General features: G+C 34.5%; 1 protein-coding gene across 2 annotated transcripts; it reads left to right on the forward strand.

Annotated features, from left to right (window-relative positions):
• The first annotated feature begins 1,940 nt into the window (after positions 1-1,940).
• Positions 1,941-21,178, forward strand: LOC149084505 (sin3 histone deacetylase corepressor complex component SDS3-like). Of its 2 annotated transcripts, XM_089234910.1 has the most exons (11): positions 1,941-2,771; positions 5,947-6,013; positions 6,776-6,923; positions 10,039-10,195; positions 12,956-12,982; positions 13,072-13,167; positions 13,934-13,995; positions 16,407-16,443; positions 19,161-19,254; positions 19,529-19,616; positions 21,022-21,178. In XM_089234910.1, exons 1-11 carry the CDS (start codon positions 2,672-2,674, stop codon positions 21,118-21,120), a joined length of 975 nt encoding a protein of 324 aa, XP_089091036.1. In that variant the 5' UTR covers positions 1,941-2,671; the 3' UTR covers positions 21,121-21,178. The 2 variants fall into 2 exon arrangements, with proteins under 2 accessions (XP_089091036.1, XP_089091037.1); XM_089234911.1 differs by lacking the exon at positions 12,956-12,982 and having other exon boundaries at positions 2,470-2,771.
• Positions 21,179-21,960: the final 782 nt, after the last annotated feature.

Raw genomic sequence — 21,960 nt, forward strand, 5'->3', positions numbered from 1 at the left:
CGCTGGGAGAAAAAGATTTCTGAAGAAGGGGGCGATGGGACAAAAAAAGTTGGGAAACTATGATGCTCTTAAGACGGCCCTGCTGACAGGTATTTATATAGTGAATGTCTAAGGCTATAGCTCTCCTACATAGGTGGAAGACAGAATGAATCAAGATAATTTATTTATCAAGATAACATACAAGATAATTTCAAACTGATGAAAAAGTGATAATTCAAAAATTAATGTAAAGAGATAATTAAAAAATTAATGTAAAGATATAATTCCAGAATTAATGAAAAGAGATAATTCCAGAATTAATGAGATTTCAGAGTCAATGAAAGAAATAATTCCACATTAATAAAAGAAATAATTCCACATTAATAAAAGAAATAATTCCACATTAATAAAAGAAATAATTCCACATTAATAAAAGAAATAATTCCACATTAATAAAAGAAATAATTCCACATTAATAAAAGAAATTCCACAATAATAAAAGAAATAATTCCACATTAATAAAAGAAATAATTCCACATTAATAAAAGAAATAATTTCAGCATTAATGAAGGAAACAATAATTAATAAAGGAAATAATTCCAGACTTAATGAAAGAAAATTGCAGAATTAATCAAGGAAAATTATTTAATCTTATTTTTAGATGAGTTCTTCATCCTTTTTCCCAATCTTTAAAACGCAATGTTATAGAGGCCGAACTGTACATTTCAATGAGGAAATTGTCAGGCACGAACTGTGTTTCCACCAAAACCACTTGAAAGATGCAACTTAATGCAGCTTTGGTTTCCACTCAGTCACGTGATTTCTTTGCATTTCATGTCGCTGCCGTCGAGGCGACTGTGGCTGCCCTCCTGTAATATAAGCTCGATGGCGCCAACTGCTGGGAGAGATGATTTTTTCATCGCCGAAATATCTTTCGTTCACACTTGAAAAATGTCCAAAACTGCCCCTGAGCCAACACCTATGGAACATGTTCCATAAGTGGTGTTGCCTGGGTCCTGCTGCAGGATGTGGGTGCTTAAATGCACCCATTCTTCCCTACTATCTCCTATCATAGGCGTACGCAGAATTTGGAGTTTTCAATTTTTTTTCTTCTTCTAAAGGGGCGGGGGGTTTACGTTTTTTCCTGCAAAATAACACTATAATCTCGGCTTGAGGGGGGGAATTAGAACCCCCAACCCCCCCCCCCCCCCTCTTGCGTACGCCAATGCCTCCTACAGATATTGTATCCAGGAAATAATGACAATTTAGTCCCTTATATACCGGGTGACAGGAAACTTTATGCCCCCGCACGTAGCAGTATTTTTTTTTACTTTGCAGCATTTGCCGCAAAATCAAAATGGCACTAATAATTTTACGGGAATCCAATATTAATTTAATGCTCTGGAATACTTTGACTGCGATTCTCAACCTTTATCGACTCGCCTTTTTAGTATGAAATTTGCATGGCGGAGCTATTCTCTTTTATTTATAAAATTTACTTATTTATTTTCTTTTCTTCGGGTGGCTCTGGAGCTACTGGGAAGTCCACGCAGATTACCGGTTGAGAACCACTGCTTAATGTCTTTTTTTTTTTAATATTTTGGTGCTGCCATCTCATGTCAAAATTAAAAGTGACTTATGTGGTGATGGTGAAGTTCAGGTTAAAAAACTATATTCTTCATTCCACTCAGTTCCTTATACACAAAGCTTATGAACTGAACTGAAAGTTTGAACAAACAGTTCAGTTATTTTTCCAGGAAACAAGGAGACGTCTAAAACAAAGGTCTTTCCAACAAGCAGACGACAGGTAAGAAATGAATATCATCACGTCAATTGACAGTGTAAGTGCTGCCATCTAACCTCAGAATTAAAAGTGACACATGTGGTGAAGTTAAAAAAACTATATTCTTCATTCCGCTCAGTTCCTTACGAACAATGCTCATAAACTGAGCTGGAAATTTGAACTAAAAGTTCGGCTATTTTATGTGGGCATACGGAGACGGCCAAAACGAAGAACCTCTTAATGAGCAGACGACAGGCAAAAAGTAGACTTGTTCGGTTCCTTACAAACTGAGCTCACAGACTGAACTGGAAATTCAACCTAAAAGTTCGGTTATTCTTTCATAACCTAAGGAGACGTCTAAAACAGAGAACCTTGGAAGAAGCAGACGACAGAAATTCGAAGGCTTGATTTATTTACCATTGGTGCTGTCATCTAATCTCGAAATATCCTTCAATTCAAATAAGCTTTTTGAATGGAAGCTCTAGAAACTCGTTCCTAGATGGCAGTAAACATTGATACATATTTTGAAGTTGCGATATTCATCAGTAGATAGCAAAAAGAAAATTCAGTGATTCCGTAGAAGTTGGTTCACATTTTATTCGACAGATGTCAGCAACGCAGAAAAGAAGGTCTTTATTTCAGGAATGGAATGAAAATGTAAAATATTACTACTTAGCTTTTCTTGTCAGAAATTTTGAAAATCCTTTGTTTACAAAATGCAGTGACAGCGTCTCCAGAACAGTAGGAAAATGTGATAAATGCATTTAAGCGTAATTTATGACGGTCCAAGCATTTATTATTTATCTTCTCGATTGAGAGCGTGTTATTTCTTTTTCTTGTAAATACGTTCATTTGTTACGTTGCCAGTTTATATTTGTTAATTAATCGATAGCTCATTGTTATTGGAAAATGCGTAAGCGTAGGATGAGTGAGTATGACCTGGACTTGGACGAGGAAAACAGCGACATTGAAACGTCGTTTGAGAAAAATGACAGGGAATCAGATGAAGGTAACCATTTATTTATTTTTTTATATATAGATGTCATATCTTCATGCAAAAATAGTTTGAATAAACTTCGTTGTGTATATCGTTGATTTTGTGTCATTTACTAATTGTTCATGAAAAGCCTTTTCATTACAATTAGTGAATGACACAAAATGAATGCCCTCCATTCCCCAATTGCCCTACCACAATCTGGACACATAACATCACTTACAACAGAGGGCAAAAACTATGACGTCAAAACTTAGAGTAGAAATACTGAAGTGAAGGAAACGACTCCGACCACCACAGAATGCTCTCTCATTCTGTCTAAAGTCGGGTTTTCCCAGGAGTAGGTTTCCTGTGCCGCGCACGTGATTTGCCCAGCGTGACACGCCGTCCACTCACCAATAAGAAAAGCAGTATGACTGTTTTTCTACAGAGCGCAATATGCCTCACGACAGCGCTTTACGTCGGGCATGATTGGCCGACTGCTTCTGGAGGAGTCTCATGCGCTGCGCGTTTTGCCAATGTTCTCTTCACTCTTGTGTATTGTCTTTCCTTTCCCTTCAAACCTGAGCATGCAGACGACAGAGTAGCTGATGTCAAGGCCATATACTACAATATAGCCGTCCTGATCTGATGCGCCACGCTAGGAAAACACAAATGCGTAGCATGATTATGAAACTTGTTTCTGCCAGCGCGAAATGGTTGAATTCGGTTTACGCTGCGCTAAAAACATATTCCTAGGAAAACCCGTCTTAAGTTTTTTGTTGGGACAGAACGCGTTTGTTTTTCCATCTTGATAATGACACCCATAAGTGTCAAAGAAACATGCCTGTGTTTTGTAAATTGGTAATTGTTAATAGTCTTCTAAACGATCTATGACACTTTTGAATTTGTCAACATAAGAGTGTAGAATATATAAAATATAATTTTATGATTCATTTATCCAAACAACTCATTACCTGTGTTCAATTTGCTAAGCGGAATAGAGCTGCTTATTCAAAATATGTATGATAGGGCATCAGAGTTTGGTTTTTGACTTCAGAAACTAAATCAGTATTAAAACAGTCAAAAACTTATTGCCAATGTTGTTAAATAGTTTTTTAACTCAATAAATATGTTAAATAACAACACTTTTATGTAGATTAAAGGGTTTTATATTCAGAATTATAATTACTGAGAAAAATAACTATTTTGATATTTTAAATTTTCTGATCTGCCCAAAATTTCATTATATATAAAAATTCTCATGCAGCATCTGTTAATACACTAATTAAACTCATTTATTTTCCCCTAAAAATTTATTAGCTTAGGGTGTGTAAATTCACAGAGTTTTAAAGTGCATTTTCAACTAAAGCAGAGCTGACAAGACTTGATACCCAAAGCATTTGTTTTGCACATTTAAAATAAAATACAGCTTCAATTGGAAAACCATTGTATTAAATAAATGCTAGTAAATATAACGTATCACAGTGCAAAAGTAAGAATAACCAAGTTTGACTAAGGGTAAGTTACAGGAGCTTCTTAAGCATCATATACAAGCTAGCATTGCCAAATTAAATGACATTTTAGTTCCACAATTTAGTATTTTGATCGCTAGATATATTTCAATGTTATTCACAATAAAAGTATCGTTTTAAGTATCAGTTGATTATCTAGATAATTTAATAACAACAGAAATCAACATTACATGTATGATGTAATAACCTTTTTAAAGAGTACAGCAGATGGTTTATATCACTGCACATATATAAGCAGTTGAAGAAATTTCGGAAGATCAAGAATTATCTTGAATCAGGGAATATCAAATCATTCCATGGACAAAATAAGCCTTCAAATTATAACAGATTCAAACGCCACATTCAATACAAAAGCCTTTTTTACTAGCGACCTCTAGGGTTGATTGGTGATGTGATACTGCATCAATCATGAAACTTTAATGAACATCCAGCAGAGAAACGCATGACAATAAAAACTGAGCCAACATTCGAATGTTATACTGTACAACTTCGACAGACTTCACCTTTACATGATGACAAAACAGGCCAACAGTGGGGAAAAAAAGGAAATAAAAAACCCACTAGCAGAAGGAAATAATAGCCAACAGGGGGGAAAAACCATCAACGGAAAAAAAACTGCAGACTGAGAAGAAAAGTACTAATGGTAAAAAAAAGGAAATCTGTAAACAAAAATTGCTAAAAAAAACAAAAGATTATACTGTATCTGTTTCTCTTGCCGATATACAAGCCCCTAGTGGTGGCCACAAAACAAACGAATGATATTCAAGATAAAGGTGCTTCAAAGTATGCACTCGAAAACAAAGAGAAAAACAAAACCTTGGGTCTCATGGTCACAGTCACAAAATTTCAAATGGCAATACCCATTTTTAAGCATCGCTAAGTAACACCATAAACAGCGGCGCAGGACACAGTCAGAGAAAGAGGACTAATAGGTCGGTGCGCTAACTCCTCGCCAGTAGACTTCCTGCTGCATTAATATGATCTGCATTGACTGTTTTCATGTTTTGTTGTGTGCATTAGGCACTGGCATACATGATGCTACAGTTCCATTGCCACTCGTGGATTTTTCACTGCACCGATCACTTAGCAAGATATATAAAAGTGAGCATTATTATTATATATGCAACTGGGATTTTTTCAATATAGTTATCAAACGGTTACTGTTGTGCAAAAATGATGTGATTACATTAAGCAGCTTGCACTGTACTGGAATTATTTTCTCATTCAAGCTGATTATTCCCATGGACAGTGCTGTCTTAATGCCTGGGCCCACACTGTCACGGCACATAGGCTTGAAGGGTAGAGAAAGCCTTGTGAAAATAACAATTATTATTCAGTTATTGTTTTTCAGAAGCTTTCATTTCAGTTAAATTTTTTAAGTAAAACAAAACTTGCTAGGTAGGGGCCTAAAAAAACCGATTTGCTTAGGCGCCCAAGATTCTCTTATAACGGCCCTGCACACTCTAGTGGGTTTGTGAACTTCTCTCCTTCTCCAGCCATCCTATTCAGATAGATATAATACCTTTATTGTGTCCCTTCCAAGCCATCATACTGTGACCTAGACTGTGTAAAACCATTTCTCCAAATGTAAGTCGGTGGTTACATTATGTGTACATTAATGTGCTTGACTCTCGTTCCAAAAAAAAAATCTAAAATTTTTCTTAATTTTGCTCTAGATACCGAAGATGCCAGTGAAACAGACATGGTCAAGCAGGAAGAGGAGTACACCGAAATTAAAGAACAGTTAGTTGTGAACTATTCATAGATGCACCTACCTCAATTAATGATAAAATTGTATGGTTGAGACCTTATTTAAATCTGTGATGTTCCCTTTTCCCCATTGAATGATAGATTCAGATCAATGTGTTGATCTGAATTGTTTGTTTCAATGTTAAAATTTAGAAAATCTAGGCACACAGCCTCCATTTTCCTCTTTTCTTCAATAAACACAGTATAGATCAGTGTTTCCCAAAGTGGACAATATCGCCCCCGGTGGGCAATGAAATGGTCCAGGGGGGCGATAGAAGCTTCGGATTTAACATAGGATCCTATGGATCCACTTGAGTTGGGAGTGATGAGAAAAAAAAAATTCTGAAGAAATTCTAGCCCTCATTTGTGAAAAGTAGCCTTTCACGGACTGGCTGAAGTGACAGTTCTATCATTATATTTATAGAACCTATTGGGCAAGCTAATTAAATGTTTGAGGATTATCTAGAGCAGGGCTTGACAAATTGATTTAAAAAAATTTAGGCGCCAACAAATATTTTTTGAGCCAAGTATACATTTCTTTTGCTCGAGCTAGAAATCACACATAGACAATTATAGGTGCCACTACCATTGATTTTTGTTGTCAGTGTAATCAGGAGCGCGGGATTTGTCATGCCTTGCCCTAGAATAACTTGCAGCCCACACTATGGTCCTGAAAGCACATTAATTTTTTTTAAAGCACATATCTTAGTTTTATCGTTGGTCTTAGAAATGAAAACACATTGCTTGTTTTAACAGGATGTACCAAGATAAACTTTCAAACCTCAAGAAACAGCTTCAACAGCTTGAGGAACGAACACATCCGGAGTATGTCAAAAGACATAAGAAACTGGAACAGTGTTATCAAGACAGGCTATTGCTGAATGAGGTGTTCCAGCAATGCGAGGTTTGTTAAATTTTTATAACCTTTTTCTACATTATATAGCCAAAAGTCTGTGTCCACTTAGGACTTTAGACATTTTCCTGAATTTCTGAAAAAATACTGAACAAACCGCTCTGAAATTTCAGTCATATATACCCTACGTTGGTACTCAACATTTCGAGTAAGAATTTAGTCACGAGTGCATTTAGAGGGCCGACAAAAAATTAAATAAGAAAAAAAAATGTTTTCGATCCATTTTTATATATCAATGTTTTGAAATATTGTACTGCCTTTGTGCAATACTGTTGTGCATTTTCGTGAGAATAGCTCATGTATTCTTAAGAAATATAAATGTTTTATGTAAAAAATTCTCATTTTCATCATGTTTTTCTTTTTACTTATAACATGTGTAGGTTTCAACCTAATTTTGATCATATATACCCTATGTTGGTACTCAACATTTCCAATGAGAATTTAATCAGGAGTACATTTATATATGGGGCCGACAAAAAATTAAATAAGAAAAAAAGTTATTGATAAACCCAATATCAGGGAAAGCAGCAAATAACTTGTAACTTTAACAAATATTGTACACGTTTATTCGCAAAAATATAAATTTTTCCCATAAAAATTCCAATTTCCATTGCATGTTTTTTTTGCTTATAACATGCGTAGGTTTCAATCAAATTTTACGAAATTTACAGAAAAAATTATGCTATACATGAGACACAGTGTATAGAAATTAAAAATGTGACAAATCATAATATTCAATGAGATGTGAGTACTTTTAGTAAACTAATTGTGCATGTGCAAGAAATATAAATTTTATATTTTCTTAATTTGAATGCCAGATATATATAGTCCAACATATACATAAAAATGACTGTGCTAAATGTCATGAAAATTCAGAAAGATATACACAATATTGTGGGCTGTAATTTCAAAACTTGTTGAAAGTAACTGAATGATAAGGTGTTTTCCACTAATTTCTATTTTGATTATTTTCTGTTATTTCGTTATTGACTTCAGTTTGTTTATTTTGTTGTCATACAAGCAAGGTTGGCAGGGCAGGTTTCTGACATGTGCATTTAACATTTGTGTGTGTTTTTATTAAGTGTTTTCGTGACGGTTTTGGCAGTTTAAACTGTTACATCAAAAACCTCAAATATTGCTTTTTCAATATAAAAGTTCCTGATGAAAATACACACATTGATTGCAAGTAATATTAATGTCACTATGTTGTACAAAGAATAAATACTTAAAATACGGTTGTAAAATTATTTTTTGCTCTCGATTACCATATATATGTAATGCTGGTTTCTAAAATATTATTAAATTATACTGTTTGGTATTCTTTTAAGTATCAAACTGATACTTAAAACAATACTGTTATTGCTCATAACATTAGATATAGCTAGCAACCAAAATACTGAATTGTAGGACTAAAATAGCCTTTAATTTGGCAGTAATGGCTTTTACATGATGGTTAAGAAAATCCTGTAACTTATTCTTTGTGCAAAAGTAAGAATGACAAAGTTTGACTATGATGTGGTATATTTAGTAGCATTCATAATAATGTAATGTTTTTCCAATTGTAACTTGTCTAAACATGCAAAACAATGCTTTGGACCCAAGTTCTAGTAGCTCTGCTTTGATTGAAATAAGTAACAATTATAACAATACCAGATTTATACAACCTAAGCCAAGAAATTTTTAGGTGAGAATAAATGAGTTTAATTTGTGCACTAACAGATGCTGCACAAGAATTTTTAATATGGAATAAAATTTTGGGTAGATCAGAAAATTTGAAACATCAAAATAGAGGTATTTTTATGCTCAGCAATTAAATATGGTAATTCAAAATATAAAACACTTTATCTGCATAAAAGTGAATTTTTTTGTTATTTAACATATCTTTCATATTGCATTTAACATATAGGTAAAAAAACTATTTGACAACAAGTTTTTGAATTTTTAATACTGAGTTAGTTTCTGAGGTCAAAAACCTAACCCCTGATCTCCTATCACATATATTTCGAATAAACAGCTCTATTTTGCTTAGTAAATTAAACACAAGTAATCAGTAGTTTAGATAAAATGAACCATAAAATTATATAATATTGGTTCTAAACTCTTTGTTTGTCAAAAAATTCAAAATTACTAATAATAATTAATATTTTTTTTTCATTATAATAAATTAGTGTTTAAAAATAAAACAATATATAAAGTTTCTCATCATGTTGTACACCTGTTGTATTCAAAATAATTATCCAAAGGCATTCATTTGACAGTTTAAATCAGTTTTTGTCCAGCGCTTTCCACCAGCGCTTGTCATGCCTTGTGTCAAAAACCCAACCCTGCATACAAATGTGTTATGCTAAAACACTTCTCTTGCATAGCATCAGACACATATCTTTGCTCATTTGTATAATGCTGTGGGCTTATTCCCAAAATAATTAAATAACAAAATAATTGTATACCAATTTGTGGAAAATCCTTTATCGTTTATTTAGTTACTTTCAATAAGTTTCAAAATTACTGCTCACTGTATCACCGATAATTTTCATATAAGTTGTAAAAATAAATAGAAAAATAAAATTTATATTTCTTTGAATAACGATTTAATTTGAATAACAATCTGTCACATTTTAAATTTCTATACAGTATGAGTGTCTCACATACAGCTTCATTTTCTGTAAATTTTGTAAAAATTGGTTAAAACTCTGCATGTTATAAGCAAAAAACATGCAATGGAAATTGGAAATTTTATGGGAAAAATTATATTTTTGTGAATAAATGTGTTATTCTCACAAAAAATGCACAGAAATATTGCCCAAAGCTAGTACAATATTTTGTTAGTTACAAGTCATTTGCTGCTTTTTCTGATACTGGGTTGATCAAGAACTTGTTCTTATTTAATTTTTGTTGGTCCCATAAATGCACTCCTGACTAAATTCTCATTGGAAATGTTGAGTACCAACATAGAGTATATATGACCAAAATTTCAGAGTGTTCAGAGTTTAGTACTTTTCTAGAAATTCCAGAAAATCCTAAATGGACACACACTTTTATTACATTACATTGTACAGAAAGTATCAAAATATTTTTGCTATAGTAATTACTTCCCCTCTTTTTTTAGATTGCTAGGGTGGAGCGAGAGTACGAATTAGAGCAGGAGGCTGCAGTCAAAGAGTTTGACGAGAAGAAAATCGAGTTGAAAGAAAATCTCATTGCGGATCTCGAGGAGAAAAAACGTTTGATTGAAGTCGAACGTTGTACCATGGAACTTACCGGTGGTATGTAGCCACAATGCGATGGTCTTTTCCCCCACCAGTTTGATTTCTGGCACTCATGGTTGTTTCATGTTGTATTCTAGCTTGGAGAATATTCTAGTTCGGTGCAATAACAGTAGCCTTCTGGTTAGAAGGCATTAATTTTTTCAGTGAAAACAATGTGAAAAAAATTTGACTTAACATAAAATATTTCCGTCAAACCCTGATACATTTCCTTTGGAAAGGGATATTTAAAGACTAAGTTTATGAAGATCAGATTTCTTTTCTTTCAAACCGAGGGCAACTCAGGTCTATCACCATTTATGGGCGATTTACTACCTAGTAAGTTGTGTCGGAGTTGTAACTGTGTGTGTATCTAACAGTCAGAGTGCATAAGTAGAGTTGTGTTTGATTTTTTTTTCAGTGCTGCCATCTATATTTCAGAAGGGAAGTGAGTGATGTGTTATGACTGAATTACATTTTTGCTGTTTGTAGGTCTGTTGCTCTCTGTGGTGAAACTTTTTAACGGGGAGATCGGCTCGCATGAAGATCAGACTGACTCCTGCCAAGATGATCTATGAGTCTGATCTTCCGATGATGAAATGCATGATTGCATAGCTGCTGTCTCCTCGGATATTCTTTATGGCTCCCGAAAAATTCTTATATCACCCGAATTTTAACTGTGATTGCAAAGAATCCCTACTTTTGAAAGTAAAAAAAGTTTTTTCTGAGGAATTTACCTGGATCAAGTCCATTGCGTGTGTTTTTTTAGCCAAAATGATGTCATGTTTATAAAGTGAATTGCGTAAAATTGCAAAAGGAACCGGGGCTATACGCGTTTCAGAACTATATGAAGTTCCTTCATCAGTGGCATAAATAAAGAAAATATTATAAAATCATTTTGAATTTGACTCTTTTGTATACAACAGCGAGTAGCTCCTGCTATGAGGAGTATTTTATATTATTTTCTTTATTTCTGATAGTGATAAAGGAACTTCATATAGTTCCTAAACACGTATAGCCGTGGTTCCTTTTGCATTTGGGTCTACTAACGTCGCTCGTTCAATTGGATTATATGTCCTGTTTTGTCTATCTTATTTTTGGGTGAGTTTTTGTTGACATGATTTTGATTCAAGTGTGGTAATGATAGGTAATGCAACCTACTGTTAAGTGATTTTTGACCACATTTTTTGCTAATTGGTGATGGCTGGCATGATGCCACGTTTTTTCAAAATACGAAAAAATCTCTACAATTTTACTTTCATTAATTATGAACTCCTACTTTGTTTTCAAATGCTCTCATTTGTCAATGTAAGGTGTTAGTATGGCATTCAAATTAATGCAAAAATCTCCTTGATTCTTATTATCCTATGGTGGCAGCTATGTGATTGAGTTTACTTATTGTTCTGTCAGTTTGACTGTTGGCACCTCCCACCACCAAAGAAATTTGTGGCTAGTGCCCCTGATTCTTGTTTCTCTTGAGGTGGTCGGATAAGTTATAGATGAAAATATTTGGCGACCTTTTCTCTTGGAGAGGTATCTTCAACCTGTTGCTTGGGAGAACCCAAAGTGTTTTATGCTTGTTTTTGATCTGTTGCTTGCATTGACTTGACCAACATGTTTGTGCATAATCTTGTACTTGCAAGCATATAAACTCTAATAAATCTAACTAGAATAATCTCATTTTTCTTGTTTATTCTCCAGGACACTGTTTCCACTTTTGGTGAATCTTTGCTTGGGGGAAGGAAAAAAAGTATTTCATTAAAGGATGGGATAAGAAAAAAATATTGGATGGATTAATGGCTTGTCAGTGTTGCCATATAAGTTCTGTCCTGATGCTGGGCATAAACTGTAGTCATGACTTGGAAAAAGTTGAAAGCTCCGTGCCTAGACTACAACTCTTTAGTCTGAAATTCATTTGATTAGTAGTTTTGAAGTTGGGGGAAAAGAAAACCTATAAGAGAATAGATAGCGATCATTTAGGTATGTGTTTCGCAGCATAGGCGAGATCGCCTCTTGGAGGTGATAAAATGGTCCAAGGAGGGGTAAGAGCTACGATTACAATATAGCAGGGGTGGCCAACTTTCTGTTTATGGGCTAACATAATGGTCAGCTATAGTGTTGTGGGCTGCATCAATGGTGTATAAGCCGCTCCATTATTAATTGAATTAATTAGTTATTAAATTAATTTTGTCACTAGAAATAAGAGATTTGTAAGCAGTTTGTTAATCAAGAAATCTTCTGTTGGAACCGATAGTTCAAATAATGATCACAAATTCAATTTTTCACAGTATTTTACCTTTTCGCGGGCCGCACAAAATCACTTCACAGACCAGCTGTTGGCCACCCCTGCAACAATATAGGATCCGATGAGTTAGCTTGTGTTGGGGGGGGGGGAATCGATGGGAGAAAAAAATTTCTGAAGAAGAGGGCAATGGAACAAAAAGGTTGGGGAAACTTTGATTTAGGTAAAGGGGGTGCACAGACTTTTCTGTGGATTGATACTTCTTTTTCATAAACACCTTTTGGGGGCCAGAAGTTGCACCTACAGCATAATATACACAATACAGTAGAACCCCAATTTATCAATTTTTTTGATGTAGCTATTTTCTTTTGAAGTTCCATGTGTGTATATTTGTGTTCATCATGATTCCTGATTTAACAGTTTCCCCGATTTTACTAATGAAATTGATTTTCCCGCCCGATTCATTGAATTGGCGTTCGACTGTATTAATTATCTGTTTTTAAAAAAATTATCTTATTTTTTATATCCATTTCTTTTAGTAATGAAGCTGGGACCAAATTATTTCAGTAAGTATAAAATGGGAGATAATGCCGTAAGAATGCAATCACTATTAACTTTTATTTGTTTCTTTAAATCGAATTACTTTTTGTTGTAGATTCTATGGAGGTCAAACCAGTGAGTACAAGGAAGTTACGACGGCGACCTAATGATCCTCTTCCCATGCCAGAGAAAAGACGAAAAACTGCACCAAATATCCTTTTTTCGTTTTTGAAGTATTCTTACACCATTGAATTGGCCATCGCTTCACCATGGTCTTCTTTCATTTTTCTTTTTCACACCAATCGTAGTATGCAAAGTGGGAAATGTTTTTCGAAAAAAAGAAAGAAAGCCAGATGTCAAAGCTTTTGCTAATGCAGGGATAATAGCATTTACCGCTATTATTTGCAGATTCAAATTTTGCTACTTTGAGAAAAAATTTCTCTGTATAAAACCACAGTGCCATATAATCCATGTATGCAAGTTTTATTTAAAAAGAATGCAGATTTTTTTACTTGAATCTATAAAACTTGAAAAAAAAATTTATCTTTTTGAGATTTCTTAATTTCCCTCAATATTTATCTCTATTACAACTTGTCCGAAAGAAATCTGCGTCACAGCAGTCTTTAATCTGCACTAAGAAATCCAAGAGTTTTTTAATGTATGAACCAAGGATTACACACCGGAAAATATGGTACTCAAATCTAATGTTTAGTCCCTGAATTTAATGTTAATCGCATTGCTTTCAGTTGATACAATAAACATTATTTATAGATATTATTCTTGAATGTAAAAAAATTGCCAGGTTCTAGTGAATAATAAGTTTTTAAATTTTCATGACTGTTGTTGAATTATTATCCTAGGTTCATTGTTTAATATTACCCTAGAACTATACCATGCATGTCCTTATAATGAAATTCAATTTTTTCATATTTTTTTTTGATATGAAAGCTTTAAATATTCTCTCTTAACATTCTCACCTCAGCTTAATTATGTGCTGGATGAGAATGATATTCTGGAAGATCTGAAAATCATGAGCAAAGTTAGTATTTCTTTTATTATTTTCAAATATGTTGAACTTGTCTGTCTTCAATATTGATTCAGTGCATGAATCAGGGCCCCAGGGCAGACTTATTATTGGGGCTTCCTTGAAGAGATTATTATTATTATGCAAAGTATATAAGTATTTTTTTGTGAGGCCCCTCCTCAATTTAGCTCAGGGCCTTGGCTGCCCCAGCCGAGTTACGGGCATGGTGTGAATGTAGTTATCACGATAGCTTCACATGTTGAATACCCAGGGTTTCAACCACTGTAACAGAAAATAGATGGCAGCATGAACTAAAATTGTGTCAATAATAAGGTAGAGCCCTGTTAGTAAGGGTTGCCAGATGTCCTTTTTTTCTGATGTCGTTTCAAGCATTTTCCTACATTTTGGAAAATTCCCTCTTTTGTCCTCCTTTTCAGCTTTTCTGAATTATTGTTTGTTTTCTTTGGGAAATTTTTTTTCCTGTCTGAGAAGCATGTCTTCATTAATGTGAGAGTTTTTGTATTTCGATAAGATACTCGCCTAAAGTACCAAAGGATGTTTAGAGGTGTTGCGAGTTCCTTACAAGGTTTGTTCTTGTCAGAAAACTTTCCTGACACAGTAGTACAAAAGAAATGGTGACATGACCGCCAAAAACATTGCTACCGCTGGGAATCCCCCATCAAGGGGTTAGCGGACCAACTTCTCAATGAGTATAGAAAACAAGCCTGCCGCTCAGAATCAGCAATAAATTGTAGGTCCCGTCTAATTAGCCCATGTGTGCAGAAAATGATCGTGGTGCGACAAAAATGATTAAATGAGGGTTTTTCTATATTTTTACACCCTTTGATGAATCACCATCGAAATTCCCAGAATACGAGAACCCAAGTTGCCTCCAAGCAGGGCAGGTGCTATTGTAACCATGGGCTTAGTTTGCTCCAAGATAATATGAAAAAGAAAGGGAAAAAAGCTCTGGAAGAAGCAAACCACAACATTCATTTTGAGAATACATATTGTTTGCTCACCAACATGTATTGCAGTAAACTAAAGTGGGGAGAGAGGGGTGTTACCTCTTTCATTCACAAATAAATAGAATAAGATGCAAAAACCACTCTGTCGAAAAACCCTCAATGCTGATTCCTATGGTAATTTAAAAATCACCTCTGGCAAAAAAGCAACACTCCAGAAACAACGCCCCCCCCCCAGGATTGAACAATAAAACTGACTAGATGGTAGGAACAATGCATTATAAACGAAGGAAGATGAATGATCATTTGTTCTTTTTAGTAGTTCTGTTTTAGTTGCGAAAAATTATTGTGGTGAATTTTTTTGGTCAGTATATCTACACCATCTATTGTGGAAATTGGGGAAAATATCATCAAGGGTGTGCACTCAGGTGTCCTTTTTTTCTCAGTTTTCAAATCTGGTAACCCTACCTGCTGGCTATCAACCATACATGCAGTGATAATGAAATATGGTAATATATGATTTCCATGAGTAAGTGTGTAAATTGGTTGACTGCTACTTCCTGTCAGGTTGATGGTGCACAACATTGCTCTGTCCAAGGGTGAAGCCTGAAAATACTGTTAAGATGGCCTTACCCCTCAACAACTGTTGAGGAAAGAGTTCGTGGGACAAAGAAGCAATGCAAATAGTAAATTCAGGCTATACAATTTCGCCAGAAAAAACTGAACTTTGCTGTAACTGAACTGTTTTTGCTCCTGCAGATTATTAAAAAAAAAAAAAAAAATTATGGAGAAAGAACAGCACAAAAATTTTAAATATTCTTCAAAGTTGCAGTTTATTAAAACCTTTTTTAAATTCTGAGATTCCTCTCTTAACTTTCAATGAGCAATATCTTGGTGAATATTGCACTTAGAAATTCAGGGTTTATTTTTGTTAGGCTCTGTACAGACAGAGCAACAATTTTCTAATTGGAAGTTAGAGGACAGTGAGACCGTACAAAAAATTAAATTTCGTATCTTGGTACATGTACGACTTTGACATCGCTAAGTTGTACTGAACCCTAAACTCGTGAATAATGTGTTAATGGGAGCAATGGCTAAAATTGACAGTTGCCATTAGAGTTTGGGTCATGTACAGTTGAAGAGAAAGTACAGATACAGCCCCTAATAAAATAAATGGTGTGTCTAAATGGATATGTTCGGCTACTTTTTCTAATTGAAAGTACATTTCTATAACCAATGATTGAGAAGAAAAAGGCATGTCAAGGACCTGACTTTATACCCTGTATATAGGTTTTAGTAATTTTTCATGGGCTGTATAAGTTATTAATTATAGGGGTATTTTATTTGTTTAGTGCTGAACTGTCATTGATGATGGCAACAGCATCGATGTCTGATGTTTTATATTTTTTTGTAACTAATAATAACATTAGTATTTATGACTGTTGCTGTATGTCTTTGCAGGGAAAGTACCAAGCTCCGAACAAGAGTAGGCATGAAAGTAAGTGGAAGTTGACAAAAATAGATTATCTCACTAGGTGATATTTCATCATTTTCAATTTGTATCTTTCATTATAAATACTGTATAGCTTTTTAGTCCAATGATTTGAGGGTGCAGAGCATTTTGAGTCTCCTGGCCAAATATGTGAGTTAGTGTTCCACAAATGGTGTACTTTTTGTAATTTATGGATTGATGCTTTTCTCCAGTGGTTCCAACATTTTTTGAAGTGCGACCCTCTATGGATAGAATTGATTCATTGATGACCCCCCCTACATAGAGTGACCATAAGTCCCATTTTTTCTGGGACATTCATGATTTTTTCTTGCTAATAAATGTGTTTTAATTTTTCTGTAATCAATGATGAATGAAATTAAATTATTTTTCAATATTCAGTTGGCAGAAGTGTTTTATAATATTTCAAAATACCCACTTGTTTTTAGCTTTGAATCTTGCAGATAGTGTCATCAACACAGCCGCAAGTTAGCATGAAATGCATATTTTGTGCATCGTAATGGTGAAGAGGGGATAACTTTACAACCAAACTTAGGGTCACCATTAGCAAACACAGGGCTGGCTCAGTGTGGAAAATATTCTCTGGTTCCTTCATAGAAAAAAGAATTTTAATTGATTTGTTACATTATTTTGAATATTCACATTTCATAGTTATGGCACAGCCATCCTTGTACAAAATTATTTTCCAATTACAGTAGTACAGTGAAACCTGTACGAAGCAAAACTTCAAGAGATTGAAATAATATTCCGTTTTAGACAAATTTCCGTTTTATAAAGGTGCAAATCAAAGTGCTGATCGTTGAACAGACTATATTTTGATTCCATGTAAGACAGGTTTCTGTCTCCTACAGTGTCCGTCTTAGACAGGTTTCACTGTATTTTCTATTCTAGAAAGTACCCATAATATTTTTGAAACTTCTTCCTCCTCTTCAATATTTTTGAGCCCTTCCAATGTTTTCAATAACTTTACTTCATCAAAAGAGCTTCATAAATTACATAATAGCATTATTGCTCATAATCTAAAATGTAGATATTTTCTCTATACATTCACATTTTACTTATCTATTCTGTATTTTAAATTTTTTTAAACATATAAAAATATTTTGAAATCAAATGATTTTTTCTGAATCCCCCGCTATAAATACTTAGTTTATTGATTGTTGTACATGTAAAATTTGATAAAATTACATTCATATGCTATATGTATAGTAAGTGACTGTTCAGCTGAGGGACGAGGAATTTTTTCGTTTTTTCATATTTTTACTTGCATTGTGAAAATACATTTTTTATTAGGATATTTTTATTTTGGCAGCCACCTACTAATTTGTGGGGTATTTTTGATTCATCGTTTAAAACATAAAATATCCTTTCTCTAAGGATTCTGTTTTTCACCAGTAATGAATTTAATCAGCAATCACCCTTGAAAAATTTCCATACTTATAAAGTACCTACAATGTTTGACTGAGAGATTTCGATCTTAGAATATATCCTGTGTTAGGAATTAGGAAAGATCAAAATTAAGAGTGATTGCCTATTTGCACATGTTATGGCAGATTTGCAATAAATTCATTGAAAAAATATGCAAGGAATGTGTTGAGACTGTTGTGGGTCTGATGAATTAGTACAAGAAATTACAATTTATTTAGAAAAATTAGCATTTATAAGCATCCTTTTTTTAAAAAAACGGCAGAAGTACTTCGATTATGACATTATTTGATGAAAAGATGCAGTGGACAGGTAAGTCTGGCACTGAACATTCCCTGCACCTTCATATGACCAGCTATTCAAAGTGCTGTATACTTAATACAAGATTCATCGAAAGACTGGTTATTTGTGGAGATGAAGATTACAAGGAAGAAAATTCATCACTGCCCCCAAGGGGACTCAAACCCCGGTCTCTCGTTTAAGAATTTTCTTCCTTGTAATCTTCATCTCCACAAATAACCAGTCTGTCGATGAATCTTGTATTGACAAGTGGAGAGGATGTTTCTATATGCTGTATACTTGTCCCAGGCTGAAAGTTCATTCTGGTACCTAGTTGTGACCCTGGGTGAATGTAGATATGTTTATATTAGCTGTTACCCGCGGCTTTGCTCGTGTGGATTTGGTAGTCAGAAAATTACTTGGTGATGAATCGCTCATATAGTATTTGAAACCTTGAATTTTTAAAAATCCCTTTTTTCAGTTTGTCTCTACATTACAAAATAAAAGTACTGACCAAATTTCATATTTTTCACTTCAGCAGTTTTGGCTCAGCATGATGCCTCTATATTTAAACTCTCTTGTGACCCCTTTAGGGGTGGAATTTTGAAAACCTTTTTAGTGAGTCTTTGTTTTTGTGAAATGGAACTACTGACCAAATTTCATATTTGCAGCTTCAATGATTTTGGCTCAGTGTGATTTCTCTATGTAACTTTTGAACCCCCATAGGGGTTGAATTTCAAAGATATTCTAAATGAGTCTTTACGTCATGGACTAAAACTACTGACCAAATTTCATAAACATAGCTTCAGTGGTTTAGGCTCAGCAATGATGAATCGGTCAAGACATGCTATTTTACATGTATATACTGTTAACAGAAATTGGAAATAGTAAATTTTTATTCCTTCTGTGACATCTATGATACCAGTCAGCTTTCAATTCTTGTATACATATGAGCACAGTTTAAATTATCGCTACCATGTGTGTTTTTTCTCCTTCACCAGATTCAGATGCTTTGAATTCCAGTGATCACAGCTTGTCAACAACATCAATCGAGGTGAGAGTTGAAGATGGAAAGTTGTACTATGACAAGAAATGGTATGCATTTCATGTCGCTATAATTCTTTCACTATCTGCCTGTCTGTGAAATGTTTTAATTGATAACAAATTTGCATATATATGCCATCATTAATTAGCTACACTTGTTCATACAAAAAACAGACTGATGCAAATGTTGAAACTCACTCTCTTTTTGCATCACATTTTTTGGTGATTGGTAAACACTATCGTGCTATTGTCGAAAATATTTAGTAGATGTGCCAGAGTGTAATTCTGGAATGAAATAGTTTTTTTGACTTGGGTTACTTTTTAGGTATCATCGTGGACAGCCTGTGTATTATGAAGGCAAAGAAACGGAAGTGAAAAATAGTGCTATAATTTGCGGTATTGGTCCAGGAGAGGTAAGTTATAGCCATATTTGAATAATAAAGATTTCTAATCCTCTGGTTTAAGGTTAGAATTAGAAGATTCTATGCCAAAGAGCCATGGCCCAAATCTCTAGTTGTACATCCTTAATGGAGATGGGGAGAGGAGTCAATGAAATCTCAGCTGTCCAGAGATATCAGTATTTTAGGCTTGACATTGCTGTCTTATGCAATCAGTTAAGTCAACCACAGTGGAGTGTTCATTCTCAGCACAAAACCATCTAATTCATTTCTATCAAACAAATATTCCTTTCAAAATTATTATCATGCCCATTCATAGACATTGGAAACTGGAGGCTGTTTGACTCCCCACCCAAATAAATTTTACGAATGGGAGTTGAGCCCCACCCCCAATAATTAATGCATATACGATGCAAGGAACCAGTGCACCTCCTGCGTAAGGGTTTGAATTCCTTATATACAGCACAGCTGGCAACTTTCAGCCCCCCTCAATATTTTCTTCATTTTGGTGCCTCTGTGCCCATTTGAAGCCATAAAGCATGCATGCTCAACCCACGGCCAGCTGCTCCTCTAAGTCCTTTGATGTGGCCCACGACCTCAAGTCTAATTTGGTAAAAATAAACTAAGCAACACATCCACAGATCACTTGAGTTAACTGCAGCATATTAAAGTTCTCTTAAGTGAACTGCGACATGATTTCCAGATTGCTCAACCAGCCCACAGCACATTTCTATATCACTCAAGTGACAAGCGATACGTTTTGAAATAAATGAAGTGGCCCATGCTCTCTTAAAGGACCCTTGTCGTATAGATTAATAAGCGTTGTCAAAATTTAAATAAAAAAAGGAAGAAGTTGACAGTTTGGTTTTGATGCAAAATAGTGTTTACAAAATCTGAAGAAAAATTTCCAAACATGTCTGCCATGTTCAATACATTTCAGTAAACCTAAAATGGAAGTTTGATAGTACAACAGGAAATAAAAAATTTATTCGATATTCGGCCATCATCAAAGTCAATACATACACCACTATGTCTCACTTGAGAGCAGACATTAAGATAAAGTAATGAGTGATAATATGGGTTACCTAAGTGTTTCTGTGGGATACAGTGGTCAATTCTTATATCCCCTCATTAAAACAGCCGATACCAAAGCTGCCATTAATCAATCCCCTTCAAACAGCAAAGATGTCATTAACTCTACTTTTGTCTTCACTGAGGGTTTGGACCTCATATGTGGATAAAACGTCATAATTCACCTGGATCAAAGCTCTTCATCTCGGAATCGAACAACAACAACAATTGTGAAACCCTACACTTTTCTATTAATCAAATCTAATTTAATCTTTGATTAACTTTCAGATTTTTTTTTTTCATTTCTGTCTTTGTGTGTGATTAGCCCTTTATTTTCCAATTTTTGTAGCAAATACTGCTGAAACGAATGGAAGATGGTGGAAAGGTTCGAATCACAGTGTTTCAGTTACAGAAAGGACGTTACATACTCACCAGGAGGTCAACTTGATTCTGTATCTATCCCTATGTTTGTTTGTTTTTTTTGTAAATACAAAAATAGTTTCTTACTCACGAATGTGTCTCAATCATGTGATGGTATCGAAGGGCAGAGTTTGAAGTATTGCCTGTAGAAAAAAATCACTCAAAAGATTGCACGCCATCCTGATCTATTGCAGAAGCAATGAGATCAAAATCAACAAGAATTTCCATTATATTCGTGAAATGTTTAAAGTGAATATAAATCAAAATTTATGCAGAATGAGTCACATCCTTTTCTTTAACCTCCTCAGTCCTCAAGGTCATTTTGGATTTTTCAACTGTGAAACTTCTTAAAATTAGTTTCTGCTGACAGACGAGTAGGGATGTAAATGTTGGCAACATCTAGAATTAATTTTGAGATCTCTGAGCATTTCATTTAGCAAGGTGCACTTTTTTAAAGTGTTTAGTGTCTCCCACAGGCGGGCTGCAACTGGGTGTATTACCACCCGGCACACATTTTGACTCCCCTGTGTAATGTAAAAGTTGAAGGGCAAATTTGGCACTTCCCTTTAATCCACCATCCAGGGCACCAGACTTGCCTGCTCCTCCCTAGTTGTGGCTCTGTCCACAGGCAACTGAGGAGGTTAATAGTATGATGTATACTTGCGAAGCATAATAAACTAGAAGGTGGAAGACATAATTAAATTGAACTGGCATGGTAATTTCTCAACAAATGTCAAACAATCTTGCTTAGGTTTAATGATGATCAATTAATGCAACAGATGGCTTTAATTTCTGGGAGAAGTTCTTGATTGACATGACTTAATTGTAAGAGGTTTCTTGTACATAAATACATCAAGTTGACATGCTA

This window comes from Pholcus phalangioides, unplaced genomic scaffold, assembly GCF_987345545.1.
Source record: "Pholcus phalangioides strain wild (caught in Gottingen) unplaced genomic scaffold, Ppha-v1.0 ptg000008l_1, whole genome shotgun sequence".
NCBI classification, from domain to species: domain Eukaryota; kingdom Metazoa; phylum Arthropoda; class Arachnida; order Araneae; family Pholcidae; genus Pholcus; species Pholcus phalangioides.